At 44.3% G+C, this 19,156-nt stretch overlaps 1 protein-coding gene across 5 annotated transcripts in view; it reads right to left on the reverse strand.

Moving 5' to 3' along the window:
* Nucleotides 1–244: 244 nt before the first annotated feature.
* Cdkl4 (cyclin dependent kinase like 4) overlaps nt 245–19,156 on the reverse strand; it is a 40,609-nt gene continuing 21,697 nt past the window's right edge. For 4 of the 5 annotated variants that reach the window (XM_076942349.1, XM_034514442.2, XM_076942347.1 and 1 more), the window contains exons 4-10: nt 16,904–16,976; nt 14,809–14,899; nt 10,775–10,972; nt 7,005–7,087; nt 4,841–4,897; nt 3,277–3,411; nt 245–1,407 (exon numbers count right to left, since the gene is read on the reverse strand). In XM_076942349.1, the coding sequence (XP_076798464.1) occupies nt 1,306–1,407; nt 3,277–3,411; nt 4,841–4,897; nt 7,005–7,087; nt 10,775–10,972; nt 14,809–14,899; nt 16,904–16,976 (739 nt within the window). In that variant the 3' untranslated portion in view covers nt 245–1,305. Of the gene's footprint in view, nt 1,408–3,064; nt 3,171–3,276; nt 3,412–4,840; nt 4,898–7,004; nt 7,088–10,774; nt 10,973–14,808; nt 14,900–16,903; nt 16,977–19,156 lie in introns of all 5 variants that reach the window. The other variant, XR_013113334.1, reaches the window with a different exon arrangement.

The following is a 19,156-nucleotide window of genomic DNA, read 5'->3' on the forward strand; positions in this document are numbered from 1 at the left end:
GAGACAGGTGTAATTCTAAGATGTAGAGTAATACATACTCATCCTTTGATATTTCAATCTAACTGTAATGAGGTCAGATACCCACCAATGTGAAGAACATTTAGTAAACTTCTACCTCTAGCAAGATCTTTAGATGTTTCAACAATGACAACAATGACATCCTACATATGTAGGAATTATTCATATTTTATATAATCAGCAGCAAGGACTTGCTTCAAGCAACCTTAGGGAATAGGTGTTGAGATAAGGCCTTGCTATGTAGCCCAGGCTGGCCTCCAGCTTATCCTTCAACTTTCACACATGCGGTTTCTCTCCCCTCCTTTTCCTTTTTCTCATATCCACAAATAGATTTTAAAACGGAAAAAAAAAAAAAACAAAAAAAAAAAAAACTGGGCGGTGGTGGCACACACCTTTAATCCCAGCACTTGGGAGGCAGAGGCAGGCGGATTTCTGAGTTCGAGGCCAGCCTGGTCTACAGAGTGAGTTTCAGGACAGTCAGGGCTACACAGAGAAACCCTGTCTCGAAAAAACAAAACAAAACAAAACAAAACAAAAAAAAAAAAAAAAAAAAAAAAAGAAGAAGAAGAAGAAAAAAAATAAAGAAACTGTGGTGCACCAGGTAGCCTTAGAGTAGGCAGCCAGGGGTGGTTCAGGGGCTCAGGGGCATTACTGTGAGATGGTGGATGATTCCTTGTAGTCTGTCCACTACTGGTCTTGTTTGGAATTTTCTCTAGCTCATTTAAAAGCAGACTCATCATTTCCCCATGAGAAGGAGAATGGCATCTGCTGTGGAGTCAAGAGGTAACCTAGACCACCTTTCATGACCACCATGCCGAAGCAACATAAACGCAGACTAAAGTAAGATCCAGCTACACTGAGAAGAAATTCCAGTGCGGAGGCTCAGGGCCATCCCCTCCACAGACAACAGATCTGGGTCTGCTTCGGAATGTCACATAGCCAGCTGAAGTGAGACACTATGTGGAAATGTTTCCATAAGGCAAAACGTTAAGTCCACGGATTGCCTAAGGAAGTCCAGCTCCAGTGAAACTGGAAGTGTCAGTGTTTGTCTCTGTCTCTGTCTCTGTCTCTCTCTTGCATGTGCCATTTGGCATTACAGTGTTTAAAGAGAATGTTCTAGGAGATGAAGTTGGCATGAAGAAAGCACAGGGAAAGAGCCTGTGGTGATCAGAGATGCCTTCACATTCACGTCCGTCGCTCACTGCATTTGGGATGCCGAGGCTCCCTATTGTGTACATATGTATACATAGTAAAAGAATGCACTGGGAAGGATGGGGGGTCGTCTTCCTAAATGTTTGGAAGATGATCAAATTTTAACTGGACGACTTGTTTTCTTCCATCAGGTGTTGGGGAGATGTGGCTTCCAGGTATAAGAGGCAGCAGTTGATTCTAACAGAACAAGACAAATGTGAGAGAGTAATCTGAAAACCATTCCCACAGGTACCACTTGGGTTAAAAGTGTTTAAAAAAAAAAAAAAAAACAGCAAAACACACATTCACAGTGCGAAGATGTCAAAAGTCACCAATTTTAAAATTATGCTTGTTCTGTTTTCAAAAAAAAAAAAAAAAATCATGTTCCTTTGATACCTGAAGGGAAATACGGTTCTGTGAGTTATTTTGGGGTTCCTACAGGCATACTGTTACTTACCTCAGTATGGTATTTCTGAGTATGCAGTTGATATTTAAAACTGCATTTTCCACCAGCTATTCCACAAGAATCCCTGGAGATAACATTTCTGCTTATATCATGCTTTAAATGGATGTAGGTCTTTTCCTACATCCATTGACACTGGTCTTAAGGAAGTCATTGCTTACCATTAAAGGATCCAGAGTTCACATCTAGTCCCCCTTCCTCCTCCTTCCTTGTCCTTTCTTTTATATATAATGAAAACGGAATGGCGGCCATTCATCCCGGAAAGGATACTGATCTATAACCACCCTTTGGGAGGAGGTTTATTAGGAGAAAGGGCCTGGAGACTGAGACTGGGCCTTGAGGTAGGGGGCGGGGAGAGTATTAGACAGAGCTGGTATGATATGTGTAAGAGACAAATATGATTGAGCCTTCAAGGGAAGGAGATGCTTCTTGTAAAACCTGGAAAGGACTTTATTAAGAGACTAGCAGTGTCAGTATGTGCCAGGATGGCCAAGCCATCTGAGAGTGGGATGTGACAGACATGGAGAAAAAGAGGGAGGGGGTGGGGGGAGAGCTACCCTCAGACAAGATCTGCAGAGCAACCCCTAGAACAAAGGAGTACCAGGCTTTTTCCATGTTTTCAGGGATGGTGGACATGACCTTTTGTCCCAGTTACACTTCCTTTATGGATCATGTGGTAGTGAACAAATAAATGACCAGAAATTAGATCAAAGATGGCAGATTAAGTAAACACAAATATATCATCCATCAGCCACTGATAAATTGAAAGTTACCATGTAGGCTTATTGATAAATAACATTCATCTATTAATTCATTTCAATGATATGTGTTAAGTGCCTTTTATAGGTTAGATATTATTTATTTTTGATACTGATGAGGAGAAAAAAATTTAAGACAAACCTACTATCATGGTTTATGTTTTAATATTGAAGTTTTTGGTAGAGTCAACGCTTCTCATGAGAGTCTGCCATCTTGTTCTGTAATACTAGCTCACTGTATGATAGTTCTTGATTGCTGGGCAAGTGCTTCATCACTGAACTAGTCCCAGCCCTGGCGTCTTCCTTTTGATCTGGAAAGGTTAGTACTTGGCTTCTAGGAGAAGCCTAGAAAAGACAGTTTTGGCTGCCTACATGGGCAAGAGACAGGCAGCTAGAGGCTACCGGAAGGGGTGGAGTCTGTCCCAGTGGTGGCGGAAATTCAACAGTTGTGGTCAGGGTGCTCTTGTTAGGTTTTAGGTACATCGTTGGCAGGTTGTATATCCAATCAATGTAGCAGAAAGGATGCAATATGTGATTCAAACGCAAACTGAACACAACACTGTTCACCTCTAATCCCAGCTACTTGAAAGGCTGAGACAGGAGGGTCACTTGAGCCGACAAACTGGAGACTGACCTGGGAAACATGATTGACAGATCCTGCTGTAGGGATGTATGATTAGAGTAAGATTCTTCAACAAGCTCACAGTTGTAGGTTATATTACAGCAATCACCAATATCTACTGAGATAAATACAACTAAATCAGAAGTGTTGCTGCTGCCTCACTTGGAAAAAGCAGAAAAGGGAGAAATCAATTTTATTGCCTCAAGTTGGGAACAGAGAGGTACCTGCTGCCGCCTTCGGCTTCTCCCCTCACTCCGGGCTTTTCTTTTCATTTGATCCTCTCGAAAAGAATCGAAGTAGGCACTGTCCAGGAGCTGGGCACAGGTCAGCCTCTCGTCGGGATTCATCTTCAGACACCCCTTCGGAAAGGGAGAAAAAGTAAAAGAGATTTAAGAGGTTGGCAGACATGGTTTAGGAAGGCAAGCGTCCAGTCTGGGACGTAGGTGGTTGGGTCCTTGCCTAGCACACATGAGGTTCTGGGTTTGATCCCTGAACAGCATAAGCTGGTTGCCTGGATCAGAGTAAGGGTGATTGCTGCCAAGACTGACAAGGGTTCGATCCCAGGAACCCCCAGAGGAGAACAAAAAACTAACTTCCACAAGCTGCCTTGTGACCTCCACACACATTGTGGCCTGAGTATGTATATACACACAGTAAGAATCAGATAAATGACCCAAAATTACACTAAAGATAGACAATTGAGCAAACACAAAATGTGTCAACCATCAGCCTCTGGGAAATTGAAAATTACCATGTGGGTTTATTAGTAAATAACATTCATCTATTTAGTTTATTTCAGTGATATATAATAAGTACCTTTTATATATTAGATACTAGTATCAGTGTTGTTGAAGAGATAAGAAAACAAAAAAAAGGACTGGGGAGGAGCTAGTCACATTACATCTACAAGAGCAGACATTGGCGAGTTAGAGCTTCACCTTAGTGCCCAACTTTACCTTCTCAACTCTCACACAATCGGAGCTGAGGCCCAGGGAATGGTTCCACCCACTGTGGGCAGGGCTTCCGACCTCAATGAATTTAATCAAGGTAATCTGCCACAGACTTGCCCATAGGCCAACCTAATCTAGATAATCCCTCATTTCCCAGGTGATTTTAGGCTATAAACATGTTGACAATTAAAACTAACCACCACACTTTCAAATACATCTTGAGTTCACTCACATTCTTATGTGGGGTTTCCAATCTATGGAGATGTTGTCCACTAAATGAGTTGTGTTTATTTAAAGAGCATTTTCAGAGTCTAAGAAGAGACTGCCATTCTGAGTTCTCTGGAGCTTCAGACTGAGAACAGTGTCTTGCTCATTTGAGCACTGATAATGTGGACCAGTCCTTGGAAGTGCACCTTTCAGCAAGCAAGCTTCAAACCTGGTAAAAGGTCTGGAGTCAGAGTGTGACAGACTGCAACATCCAAGGTGGAGTTCATTTCTTTCTATAAGGTAATTTAAACGTTGTTTGTGTGTGAGAGGATGCATATGCCTGGCATGTATGTTGTGGAACATGTTGGGGTGAGGGGTGGGGCCAAAGGATAACTCTGTGAAGCCAGTTCTCTCCATTTTGTGGGGGGTTCCAGAGATTAAAATTAGGTCATCAGGCACATGGGTATGCCTTCCCCACCACCCCCCCCCCCGCCATTATCACCCTTCCCCTCCTATCATCTTACATTGCCATCTCCTACATTGACTCTGTATTCCTCACAACTCCCCACCTCCATGCTGAATAATTATATACAGGCCCAATCATTATAATTTATAGTTAATTCCCACATACCTTCATGAAACTTAAAGCCACAGGCTGAATATTTGAGAATTTTTCTTCAAGAGTCTCCTGGAAAACAAAGAATTTTAGTGTCACATAACCACAAAGTAATGAATATGTGTGTGTGTGTGTATGTATGTATGTATGTATGTATGTATGTATGTCATAGTCCTGGGGAACTTTACAGGCCTTATGCATGCTAGGCAAACACTCTTCCACCCTGTGTGTGTACCTGACAATTAGAACACTTTGAAGAAACACCCTTAGTATGCTTGATAACCCTTTTGAAGTTTTTTTAAAAACATGTTTTTACATAATTTCATAGTATGGTATAAGGTTCAAGAAATATAAAAATAGAGTGCTTTCTTAATTTTGTAATTAAGTGCTGTAATTGGTGCTGGTTGGTCCAACTCAAACTGTTTTGGCTCAAACACCTCTCCAAGCTGACTGACTCAATCTGGCTTCTCTCTCAGCCTCTGACTTTTTGCTCTGCGTGGCCTCAAACTAACTTTGGAAATCTGTCCTAATTTTCTGGCTTCTTATTCTCTGGCATGTTCTATCTTCATCATGTCTAGCTTGTTCTCTCTGCAACCTGTCTCTTTGTAACTGTCCCAGTTAAACAGTCACCTCCCCTCTTCTCTTCCCCTCTTCCCTTCCCTTCTCCCCTCCTCCTCCCCTCTCTCACCTTCATCCCCCCTCCCCTCTCCCCTCTTTGTACTGCTCTCTTAAGTACCTTCCCTTTCCTCTCCTGGTGAGGGTTGGGCATATCCGATCCTGTCAAATCTTTCTCTGATTTGTCACTTTGTCTGCCACTCAATTAGACATCCCTTTCAGATATGGGTGTTTCTCATGTCTACAAACTAACTTTACTTTCATTGTTTAGGATTAAAGGTGTGTACTAAGGGTGTGTCAATATTCCAGCCAGAGGGATTAAAGATGTGTATTAAAGGCTGGATCATATCACAAGTAGAAAAAGGTTTGTTTTAGTAAATAAAACAACCTCAGAGTTCACAATGTGATCAAATATCCTGCAACAAAAAGGTATGGGTTTTTTGTTTGTTTTGCTTTGTGGAGGGTGATGTATAGCACAGAGTCTATGTTTCAGGCTGGACTTGAACTCATGATCTTGCTGTTACTGTCTCCTATGTGCTAGGATTACATAAGTAAACTGAGTTGGACTTGAAAATATTTTTATTTATTTCTGTTTCTCTCAGCTTTGTTCTATAAGCTGGGGAATAATAAAGGCAGAGCCTATCTTCAAATTAAAGAAAATGGGTTGAAGCACTATTTATGATAAAGTAATTAGTTGATGCAAAGTTAACTTCAGTGTTTGAGCAAAAACATCAAGGTGTTGTGTTGGGTACCAAGCATGATTTAAATTTAAATGTATTTGAATAATGCAAGAGATAAAACAGGTAAACTTGTTTTCCTCCCATCATCTTTATTAATTATTATTATTTTAATATCATGTGGGGGAGGAGTAGGTACACACGCGGGACAATGTGTAAAACCACATACCTGTACGAGGAGGCCGGAGGAGGCCACTGGGAGTCTGTCATACGCCTCCCTACTCCCTTGACCGTTTATCACTGAACCTGGAGCTGCTTTTAAGCTGGACTGACAGTCAGCAATCTCTAAGGCTCCCTGTTCCCACCACTGGGGCTGAGGGTAGGTACAGCCACAGTCACCTGTTTCCACCGGATCCCCAGGCTTGTGCGACAACCACTCTTATCCTGTGAGTATCTCTGCTCCTGTTTTGTTGCTGTTGTTTTGATTTTGTTTTTTGGTGACAGTTTCACTATATAGCTCTGGCTGCTGCACTCCAGAATTTGTTGTATAGCCGGGGCTGGCATCAAACTGTGTTACTCAACCTTCTGAGTGTCAGGATTACAGCCATGTTGCCATGCCTGGATTTTTAGAAATAATTTTGAGTCAGGACCTTAAAACTGCCCAGGCTGGCTTGGAGCTCTTGAGTTCAAATATCCAGCACCTTGAATAGTTGGGAATTCTGTCGTCTCCTACTGTGTGTGGCTTATACATTTTAAACTGACTTATTTTAATTTTACATCTGTGTTTCATATGGAAAGCAGCAGCCCAAAGCATACACATGAAACAACCACCTCCATACAGAAAGAAACAGCACAAATAATAAACCATCTAACACAGAGCCGTTTACCATGTCCTCTGGTTCAGGTATACTGATGCCACGGAAAAACTGGTTACTTTTAAAGATAGACTGATGCCTTGGGATCAGCTTTCCTGTAAAATACAAACCACAAAGCTCATGAAAATCATAAAGTGTATCATAAAATCCCCTAAGATGCTGGTATTAAGGAAGCCTGAGTGCTTTCTCCAGACAGGGGTAGTGTGAGCCTGGGCAAAGGCCCCTATGCTCAGGTAAGGACTACTCTCTATCCAACGCTCTTGATAGATCAAAAACCAATTGGGGACAAGGACCTTCAGTGTGTGGACACATAGATTCAAAGCATTAGCTCTAATCTCTAACACCAGTCAGGTTCCATCTAAGACTAAGTGACAGAGCACTGGGCTCTTCATCTGCTTTCCTAAGGATCTCTCAATAGAATTGCTGGTCCCTCCCTCCCTCCCTCCCTCCTTCCCTCCCTCCCTTCTTCCCTCCTTTCTTTAGTTCTTTTTAGTTTTCCTTTGAGGTAGGGTCTTGTCTATTCCAGACTGGCCTCAAAGTCAAGCATGATCTTGAACTCTTTAATTAATTTACTTTACATCCTGACCTCAGTTTCCCTCCCTCCTCTCCTCCCAGTCCTTCTCCCACACCCATCTACTCTTCCTCCTTTTCTCTTCAGAAAAGGGCAGGCCTCCTGTGGATATCAACCATCCTTGGCATTTCAAGTTGAGGTAAGACTAGGCCCATCTTCCCCTATTGAGGCAGCCCAATCGGGGGAAAGGGTCCCAAAGGCAGGCAGCAGAGTCAGAGACAGCCCCTGCCCCTACTGTAAGGAGTCCCACATGAAGCCCAGGCTACACAATTGTTACATATGTACAGAGGGCCTAGGTTAGTCCCATGCATGTTCCGAAGTTGGCAGATCAGTCTCTGTGAATAGGTTTTCCTATGGTGTCCTTGACTCTGACCTTAAACTCTTTAATATTCCTGCTTCTGCTTCCCACATCTTGGAATCACAAGCATGGGCCACCATGCCCGAGTCATGCAGTGCCAGGATCAAACCTAGGCATTTATGCACGCTCTGCAAGCACTCTACCACTGGAGCCCAGCCTGAGAACTGCGAGTTCTCATCTCCATTGCATCAGTGAGGAAAAGGAGGTTCATCAGCTGGTCATGTGAACAGGATTCACTTCAGGTCTGTCTAAGGAGTTAGGGAGCTGAGCAAACAGACCCACACACAGACGGTGTGCCCTGTAGTGATGCTCTGCCCATAAGTTCCTGTTGCCCAGGAGAAAGAGCTAGAGAGGAAGCAGAGAACCGACCAGCAGGTGGAACTCCAGAGCAGTTTCAGGAAAGATGGAAAGATTCTGGTGTTCATCCACAGGGGGGCCAATGGGTTTACTTGCAGGCTCCTAGAGTGGGTCTGTGGTCTACATGGGCTATCCCCTTCCAGACACAGAAGATTTAACTTCTGACTGTCAAGGATAACACAGTGACCAAAGCTCATGAAACAAGGTTCCAAGTGGGCTAGTGGAGAGCTCAGTGGAAGAGGGCTTGCTTCCAGAATCTCATACACACACAAACACACACACACACACACACACACACACACACACACACACACACACTCACACACACACTCACACACACACACACACACACACTCACACTCACACACACACACACTCACACACACACACTCACACACACACACACTCACACACACACACACACACACACAAACACACACTAAAACAAATCTTGTGTTGTTGTTAATGGTGATTATTTTTTGAGCTAGTGTCTTTATACATGGCCTTGTCTAGCCTGAAGCTCACTATGGAGACCAGGCTGGCCTCTACTTCACAGAGATTCTCCTGCTTCTGTCTCCCCAGTGCTGAGATTAAAGACATGTGTCACCATACCTGGCCAAAATAAAGCAAATCTTTAAATAAAATGTAACATCCTTAACAGTTTTTAAAAATGATTTTAATATTTTTTTTTTACTTATATAAAATACAGTGAGAGCTGCCAAAGAAGGGAAGCAATTAAACAGCTGCAACATCTGTGAACCAGGACAATTATCAACATGGCAAGAGATGCAGAAAGGTGCAATAAGTGGCACTCATGGGTCGGAGGCAAGCAACAGTTGTCTGACTGGACTGAAGGCCCATTAGTCAGTGGAAGGGTACTAGAAACCTAACCGGCTTCCCTGGCCAAATGAGGTCATGACCTTAGATAGAATTACTGCAGCCACTTTTATAGAGCAGCAATAATTCTTTACCACACTCAAATCTTGCACTTACACCCACAGGCAAGTACAGCTACCACCCTTCATCAAAGAGGCCTCTCTTATGGCAAATGGAGACCATCACAGACAACCATAACCGGATCATACTGAGCTCTGCCGATCATGGGGAGCCCCCCACAACGGATACATCTACATCACAGCTTCTACATCTATGATTCAAGTTACATCCAGGAGAGGGTGTGGAAAGACTGTAAGAGCCAGAATACCAGGAAGTCTGCTGCAAACAGTCTCTTCTAGAAATGGCTGCTTAAACAAACAGCAGCAGCACCAGCCATGCTACTGAGGAAGGAGGAAGTTCCCTGGGGTCTGACTCCTACCAAAGAACAACGGGGTACTGATGGCTGCTGGGAGAAGGAGAGTCGGCCTCGTCAGGGGTGCGCGTGCACGTGTGCGTGTGCGTGTGCATGTGTAATACGCATGGTCTTAGTTAGGGTTTCTGTTATGCGGAAGCACCGTGACCAAAACAAGCAAGTTGGGGAGGAAAGGGTTCATTTGGCTCACACTTCCACATTGTTGTTCCTCATTGAAGGAAGTCAGGACAGGAACTCAAGCAGGGCAGGAACCTGGAGGCAGGAGCAGATGCAGAGGCCATGGAAGGGTGCTGCTTACTCGGCCTGCTTTCTTAAAGAACCCAGAGATGGTACTACCTACCATGGGCTGGGCCCTTCCCCCATTGATCACTAATTGAGAGAATGCCTTACAGCTGGATCTCATGGAGGCATTCCCTCAACTGAAGCTCCTTCCTCTCTGATGACACTAGCTTATGTCAAGTTGACACAGAACCAGCCAGCACACACATATACGTATATGTGCACGTATATAACAGTAATAGTCAAAGAAAAATAAGCTATCAACTTGAGAGTGGGGGAGGGCACGTGAGGAGTTGGAAGGAAGAAAATAGCTGAAGCTGAAAGGAGGAAAGGGAGGAAAAATGTGATATAATTCTATTTCAATTAAAAACATATTAAGAAAATAATAAAAGGTTAGTTTGGGGAAAGGGAGTTATTCTAGTTAACTTATGTGTATGTTGGGGGTGGATGGTTACACACATGAGTACAGGGCCAGAGGCGTTGAATCCCCTGGAACTGGAGTTACAGGCAGTTATGAGCCACCTGAATCAGGTGCTGGGAACCAAACTGCTTCTCTGCAAGAGCAATCTATGCTCTAACCCCTGAGCCATCTCTCAAGACTACAAGGATTTTTTTTTCTTTAAACTGAGAATTCATAATGTTTAAAGTAATATACAAGTGAATTGTGTTAATATCCCTTTAAATGTTGGCTGCCATTTAGATCAGACTTAGTGGATTTTCTTGGCAAGGCCTTTGTAGACTCATTGCTGACATTGTGTGTTCAGACAGGATTGGGCTTCTGCTACAACAGACAGCCCAGAGGACTTCCCCACAGAGCCTTAGAGAAACAGTGAGCTTCTTGCGTTTGTTCCAGTATCTGCCATGCAGGTGCTACATTGAACACGAAAGCCACAAAGCGTAACCCATACCCAGTGTCCTGATGATCAGATAAAGTTGGTCCACATCTGATTTTCCTGGCCAGAGTGGCTGACCCGTTAGGAGCTCTGCAAAAACACAGCCAACAGCCCATATGTCCACAGAGGAACCGTACTTTGTGTCTCCCACAAGAAGTTCAGGGGCTCGGTACCACCTGGTAGCAACATAGTCCGTGTAGGCATCTCCTGGAACTGTGAAGGAGAGCATCAGACAGCTGAGCATCATCATCCCACGGCCCCAGCACCTCTGACCACTCCCTGGAGCAGCAGCTCAGTCAGAGGCAGCTGTCCTCCAGACACTTGAGTAAGATACTCACTGAACCAAGGCCCCACTGAGCTGGAGAATGTGAAAGAATTGTCCCAGGCAGGTGTGAGGTGTGAGGATTTCTGTTATGTTTAAGCTAGTGTTTCTATTTTTTTTTTAAAACACATTTTAAACGATCTTATGTATACTGATGCTCTGCCTGCATGTATGTCTGTGTGAGGGTGTCGGATCTCCTATAACTGTAATTTCAGACAGTTGTGAACTGCTATGTAGGTGCTGGGAATCGAACCCTGGCCCATTGGAAGAACAGCAAGGGCTCTTAACCTCTGAGCCATCTCTCCAGCCCCACTTGATTCCATTTTTCATGAGCACAGTGCTTGTGGTCAGCTAAACTGTGTTAACTCCAAAAAACATAGGTTTTGAAGTTTCTGGTACCTGTGAATCTGACCTTGTTTGGAAATGGGGTCTTTACAGGTGTTATTGAGTTACAGTGAGGCCACAGTGAAGTCAACTGGACCCTGAATCCAGAGACTGGTAGGAGCCCATGGAGGGTGGGGGAGGGAGTGTATACGTGCATGAGTGTGTGTAGCCAAAGATCAGCCTCAGGTGTCATTCCTCAGGCCACTGTCCCTTTTGTTTTGTTGTTGTTTTAAGACAGGCTTCAAGCATCCATGTTGTCCTTGAACTCCTGATACCCATCCCTCTACCTTCCAAGCCTCGAGATTAGAGGGGAGCTGCACCCCTGGCTTATGTAGCACTTCATGTGTGCTAGGTAGACATGTCAGCATCTGAGCCACATCCCTAACCCTTACCTTGATTTGAGACTGAGACTCTCACTGTTACCTGGAATTTCCCAATCTGCCTAAGCTATCTGACCAGCACAGCCAGGGATCTGCTTGTCTCTGTCTCCACAGAGCCAAGATTATAAGTAAGCGTACAACATAATATCTAGATTTTTATTTTTTAAATGTGGGTTCTGGGGATTGAACTCAGGTCCTCATGATTGTACAGCAAACACTTAACCATTTGAGCTGAATCCCCAGTCCCAGGGCTGGTATGTTTACAAGGTGGCCTCACAGGGACACAGAGGTAGCCGGACAACAGTAAGTTAGAGCAGATGCTGAAGGGTGTGGCTGCCAGGTGGAAGACAGGACAGCCTAAGGTGCAGGAAGGAACCTCCAGGACCAAGAGAGATCACATTCTGCTGCTTTAAGCCCCATGGGTTGTGGCTGTTCACTCTGGCAGCCATAGAGACCACTGCCATCCTAGATGGTTGCACCCGATGACTCTCTATGTTCATCTTTTGTGACTATTGTGACAACTCAGTTTGACTCCTTGGACTATGAGTCATGCCTGTCTGATGGACAGACTATGGAGAGCTAGGGAAATCTCTCTGGTTAGACATGTCTTATTGCCCTGAGGGTTGCACTGCCCATGATCAGGTAGGTGGAACCCAATCCACCATATTACATGAGCTGGAGGTCTTGGACTCCCAGTTTTTCTCTTCTGAGGCTAGAGGGAAATTTATGGACAATCCCAATAGGCCTTTCAATGGTAAGAGTCACATGGGAGAAAATTGGTAAAATAGTGGCCTGCAGGAACTGGAAATGGGTACCACTCTGTTTTTAAACAAATAGGTCTGGGCCAGTGAGATGGCTCAGTGGGTAAAGGTGCTTGCTGCCAACCTTGACCACCTGAATTCTTTCCTTGGTAAGTACACGGTAGTAATAAAGAACTCACTATGTCAGGTCCCTAAGCTCTACAGGTGCTCTGTGGGATGCACACACTCTGAATAAATATGTTTCTTTTTTCCTTTTTGAAACAAGGTTTCTTCATATAGCCCTGTCTGTCCTGGAACTCTCTAAATAGATCAGAGTAGCCTCTAACTCACAGAGATCTGCCTGTCCCTGTCCCTCGAGTGCTGGGATTAAAGGTATGTGCCACCATGCCAGGCAGTTATGTGTTTTGTTTTGTGTGTTTGAGACAGGGTCTCACTATGTAGCCCTGACTGGCCTCAAACTCATAGAACTCTGCCTGCCTCACCTCCTGAGCTCAGGACTACAGCTTGAGACAAGATTCAGTTTTGTAGCTAATGCTGGCCTTGAAGTCTGGATCCCGCTGCTTCATCTGTACACAGCGGGACATACAGGTGTACATTATTATACCTGGGTGACAGTTCCTCTTAGTAAGGGACACCCAGATAGCAATCTGACCACCACGGAAGACAGCTCAGAATCCAAGGGCTGCAGCTCATCAATCAATAGTCCCCACATGCAGAACAGAGAACAGCCTTGACTATCTGCGGCTCTTTCATAAAATTATATAAGCTTTTTTTTTGAGACAAGATCTTGTGTAGCTCAGGCTGGCTCAAACTCCCTATTTAGTCAAGGTTAACCAATGACCTTGAGCTTCCGATCCTCCCATCTCTACCTCCTAAAGTGCTTGGATTACAGCTATGTTCCTCCATGCCTGGTTTGTGCAGGGCTTCCAGCACACTAAGCAAGCACTCTGCCAACCGAGCCCCAGCCCTTTTCGCTATGTGTTTCCTGTGCAATTTCACTCACGTTGCCTGTCTAATTTTAGCTAGCTTTTTTTTTTTTTTTTTGCCTATGATGTCTTGAACATTTTCTTTTTAAATTTGGTATGTGCATGTGAGTATGTGTATACTGCACGTGTATGCACAAGCGTGTAGGTCAGGGGGACAACCTCCGGCATCAGGCCTTCACCTTCCTTGTTCAAGGCAGTCTCTGGTTTTCTGCTGCGTCCTTGAGGCTACGTGCCTGCGAGTTTCTGGAGTTCCTATTTCAGTTTCTCGTCTCGTCCCAGGAACACCAAGGTTACAGATTCGTGCTATGCATCCAGCTTTCACATGGCTTCTGGGAATTGGAATTCTGGACCTCAGACTTGTGTAGCCCAGGCTAGCTCAAACTCCCTATGTAGCCAGACAAGTGCTCTACCCTGAGCTATCTCTTTAGGCTTTGAACATTTCCTAGTGTCCCTGACAAATCTGTGACCATCATTTCTAACCAGGATCTTTTACTCCATGAGATGAAGGCAGTTATTACATAGTTCCTGGCTTAGGAGTGTCTCAGTTTGTCAGTTTCTCTTTTCAGCCGCAGGACAGGACCTGCGTATCATTTGGGTCCTACTGCTTTGCACCACAGAGCACAGCAGCCTCAGAAACTCTTGGCCAGTTTTGCTTCAGGTCGCCTTTGGGTACCACTGGAGCACTAAGGATCCTCACTGTCACAGTAAAGTGCGTGCTGCCAGGAGTTCTCTCTAGAACTAGTTCTCTCCTGCTCCCTCCGGCCCTCACTGCCTGGGCTGATATGCTTTTCCTTAGTACTGCCTCCGAATCCGGGAGGCTCTGTAATTTCCAGCTGACTCTTACAGCATCACTAGCTCTGTGGAGTTTTTCCAGCCACTCAAGCCCATGTTGCTGTCTCCCTCCAGGGAGCCATCTGGTTTAGTGCCTCATGGCCAACCATCTTGCTTTATTCATTCAGCTCGTTTACTTTAGGTTATAAGTGCCTATAGAGCAGAAATGCAGCGTAGGACTCCCTTCCACTCCTGTGGGGCCAAGCTCGCAAAGATATCATCTAATAAATTCTAGCTGAATTGTCAGCTGACTCTAAAAGGGTAAAATGAGGTTTTCCCCTTCATTGAATAAAAAGACCTTAGTGTCCATCCATTAGGTTAAGTAAGACTATGAATGATACCAATTTCTATAGATTGGTAGAATGTAAAACAGGATTATACTTACTTAGAATTCGTGCAAATCCAAAATCACAAATCTTTATCATTCCTTGCTTGGTTATTAGAATGTTCTCAGGTTTTACATCCCGATGAATGCACTGTAAGATAATATTTGATCAATTATCTGAGCCATCAAAATGACAAAGAATCAACAGTACCTATTAGTCTAAATGTTAGATACACGGTTTGCAATTGAAAAACAAATAGGTCAGGTAGTGGTGGCGCACGCCTTTAATCTCAGCACTTGGGAGGCAGAGGCAGGTGGATTTCTGAGTTCGAGGCCAGCCTGGTCTACAGAGTGAGTTCCAGAACAGCCAGGGCTACACAGAGAAACCCTGTCTTGAAAAACAAACAAAAAAGAAAGAAAGAAAGAAAGAAAGAAAGAAAGAAAGAAAGAAAGAAAGAAAAGCAGATAAATATCGCCTTCATTTTTCTGGAAAAATTTAAATTGTCAATTTTCATGTATGAATCTTGTCAAGTAAAAGAAAAACTTTATCTAAATGTCAGTATATTATCAAAGAGATTAAAACTATAATTGTTAGCTGGACAGTGTTGGTACATGCCTTTAATCCCAGCACTCGAGAGGCAGAGGCAGGAGGACCTCTGTGCGTTAGAAACCAGCCTGATTGATCTACAGATTGAGTTCCAGGACAGACAGGGCTACACAGAGAAACCCTGACTCAGAAACCAAAACCAAACCAAACCAATAAAAAAACCCAAAACTATCATTGTTATACATAGAAACTGCGTCTGTCTGGATCTTTTGAAGAGGGAAACACAATATAGTACGTTTGTTCACTTTTCACTGTGCCTGTTTGAACTTCAGTAGAAGATGAAGAAACAGAAACAAGAGGAGAGTCCATGTGCCTTTACCAAGAACCACGCCATTCATGAACCACAATTCAAGTTGAATGTTGCAGGTTTGAAAAGCAAGCAGTAGTGGTGGAAGCAGCCAGGCAGTGGTGGTTCACGCCTTTAATCCCAGCACTTGGGAGGCAGAGACAGGCAGATTTCTGAGTTCGAGGCCAGCCTGGTCTACAGAGTGAGTTCCAGGACAGCCAGGATACAGAGAAACCCTGTCTCAAAAAACCAAAAAAAAAAAAAAAAAAAAAAAAAAAAAAAAAAAAAAAAGAAAAGAAAAAGAAAAGCTGGAAGCAAAAGGGCAAACCCCAGCGACACTGACATGATAACCAAGGGGCATAAGGAAACCAGCATATTGAGACATTGAGAAGAGATTTTCATCTTGGGGTTGTTAAGTTTGCCTAGGAATTCTTGTTCTTATTTGCTCAGCAGGTAAAGGAGCTCATTCCACAAGTCTGGCTTATCCTTGGAACCCATGTGAAGGTGAGGGAGAGAATCAGCTCCTCAAAGTTGTTTTCTGGTCTTTCACATGCACACTGTGGCGTGTGCCTCCCCATTGCACATATGAACATGCATGAGCCCCAAGCGACCACACACAATGTTTATGCATGCATGTGACCCTAAGCAACCGCACACCCATGCGCATTTCCCAACCAATCACATGCACCCACGTACACACATGCATGAGCCCCAACCAACCACTTGCACTCGTGTATACACATGCATGCGTGTGACCTCCAAACCAACACAACACAGGCAAGTGCGCACACATGCACACTCCCATGCACTCAAGGCATGTACCCTCAGGAAGCCAACTCTCACACGCATGTGCATGCTTGTACCCTCAACTCAACAAAACACACACACACACACACACACACACACACACACACACGTACTGTGCATATATGCACATATGCTAGTGTGTGCCCAGAAGTCCTATGGTAAGAAGAAAACCAAACGTGCCATGATGCGTCCGGCTACAATATATAAAATTATTTTAACCCAATTTAAACAATGCTAGGAATCAATTCTGTGGTGGAGGAAAACATTAAGTCCATACACTTTTGGATTCACAAGCCATCATAACTTGGTTCTCATGGAACCAGGGGACGAGCTGTTAGTGATGGAACTGCCTTCCTCCTATGGCCCTTGCTTTGATCTTAGTCCTCAGGGTCTTTCTTTCTCTCCATCAGAAGAGTCGGTACAGAGAGCTTCCAGCATTAGAAAACGTTACTCACGTTATGTTTGTGGCAGAAGTTCAGGGCTTGAAGGGTTTGCCACAGCACACTTTTAATCACCCCGTCAGAAACTCTGGAGAGAAAGGTCAAAAACAGAAATGAAAAAACTCCTGTGACGGGGGTCCCAGGAGCAAGGGCTGGGAGCGGGGCGGGGGCAGGGGGAGCAAGGGCTGGGAGCGGGGCGGGGGCAGGGGGAGCAAAGGGCTGGGAGCGGGGCGGGGGCAGGGGGAGCAAGGGCTGGGAGCGGGGCGGGGGCAGGGGGAGCAAAGGGCACAGTGGAAGGGAGTGGGATAGTTCTGAAGCCATCTGTATGGTTCTGCCTGCTTGTATGTTTGTGCACCAGCTACATGCCTGGTGGGAAACACCAGAGCAGGCGCTGTGCTGCTGTGTAAAGGCCACATAGCTTGCACAAGGGAGGAGGGTTCAACGCTCAACGAAGAGCCCAGAGAGAATAAAAGTCGTGTCAGAATGCGAGGCTATGAGCTGGTCCCTGGCAGAACCAGCCTTCCGAGTGCAGAGTATCGGCAAGTTATTGGCTGGTTCTTATTTTTACTGGGGAACAGGGGAGCTGATCCTCCTCCCTCTACCTCCGAAACTGAAGGTTATTCTCAGTTACATAGCAAGACTGAGGCTATCCTAGGCTGCATGGGACTGCCTCAAATTAAATTGATATTCATGTGATCATTGAGCCCTACACTTCCTCCTTTGTGTATTTCCATTTCATCTTTTTATTCCCCCCTTTTCCTTATTCATTTTAAAATAATTTTTGATTGATTCATTTTTATTTATGTGAGTACCCTGTTGCTGTTTTCAGACACTCCAGAAGAGGGCATCAGACCCCATTACAGATGGTTGTGAGCCACCATGTGGTTGCTGGGAATTGAACTCAGGACCTCTGGAAGAGCAGTCAGTGCTCTTCACTGCTGAGCCATCTCTCCAGCCCTCCTTATTCATTTTTTATAGGGTGTGCATGTGTGGTTTTGTTTGTGTGCATACAAGGGTGTACATGCATAAGGTGGCTCAAGGATAGTGTCAGGAATCATCTTTGATTGTTTTTTATCTCGAGACAGTCTGACAATCAAATCAAGATTCTTTGGTATGGCGAGTCTTGCTAGCCAGCTTGCTTTGGAGATCCCATCTCTGCCTTTTGATGCTGGAGTCACAGGTGGGTTGTGTATTTACCTGGGGTTCTGGGGATCCACATGCTCGTATGTCAAGTGCTTAACTGCTAAGTCAGTCCCTAGCCTCCATTTTTGGATTTGTCATTTTTGGATTTGTCTTTCCTCTTTCTTTCTTTCTTTCTTTCTTTCTTTCTTTCTTTCTTTCTTTCTTTCTTTTTCTTTCTTCTTCCTTCCTTCCTCCTTCTTCTTCCTTTTTTTCTTTTCATTTGCAACTGTTTTGTTTTTATAATTTATTTTTCATGTACAATTTCACATATATACATACACACATGTGTATACACACACATCGAATCACTTAGATAACCGGGTCCCTGATCATCCTCACCACCCTCCCACTTCTTTCTGACGTGTGCCCCTCCTACTTGGACTTTTTTTCTTTGTGGCTGCTATGTTTAAATCAGGTAGCCAGTGCTGGGCTACTGTCTTTTAGCAGTTACACGCTCAGTGTGGCCTGCTCTCTTACAGACCCTGCGGATCTCTTTCTTGGTGTGTTGTTCATCATTTCAATTCTGCTGATGTATGCAGGACTCTTGTTTTCAGAAACTAGAGACCCAAAGGTTTAATTTGTATATTTAAATTTTAAATGACAGTTTAATCTGCTCATTTTGGGTAGATGTGTGCATATGTCAGTAGCATGGAGACAACTTGAGGGAATTAGCCTTCTGCTTCCATAATGGGAATTCCTGGCCTTGAACTCAGGTTGTCAGCCCTGGGAACAAGGTGCTGGCATATGAGGCTGCTCTATTCAGAACAATGGATGTGTGTGTGTGGGGGGCGTGTATTTTTCTCAGAGCAGTTCCTTATCTTAGGGCCTGACTATAGTATCGTGCCCTTGACAGTCTGGTACCTGGTGGCAACCTTTAATTCCACTCTTAATTAATAATATTATGAGACACCTAATTCTCAGTGTAAATTCTTTTCCATATGAAATAGCCATTCCTACTTCCTGTACTGAATTTTGTTATAATCTTGTCTATGCCCACCCTTTCTTACCCAAACCTGAGGTGACAGCTTTTCTTTTTTTATAAAGTGGAAGGGTGACCATAGTCATGTTGGGCACTGAAAGGCAGAG

This window comes from Arvicanthis niloticus, chromosome 11, assembly GCF_011762505.2.
Source record: "Arvicanthis niloticus isolate mArvNil1 chromosome 11, mArvNil1.pat.X, whole genome shotgun sequence".
Taxonomy (NCBI): domain Eukaryota; kingdom Metazoa; phylum Chordata; class Mammalia; order Rodentia; family Muridae; genus Arvicanthis; species Arvicanthis niloticus.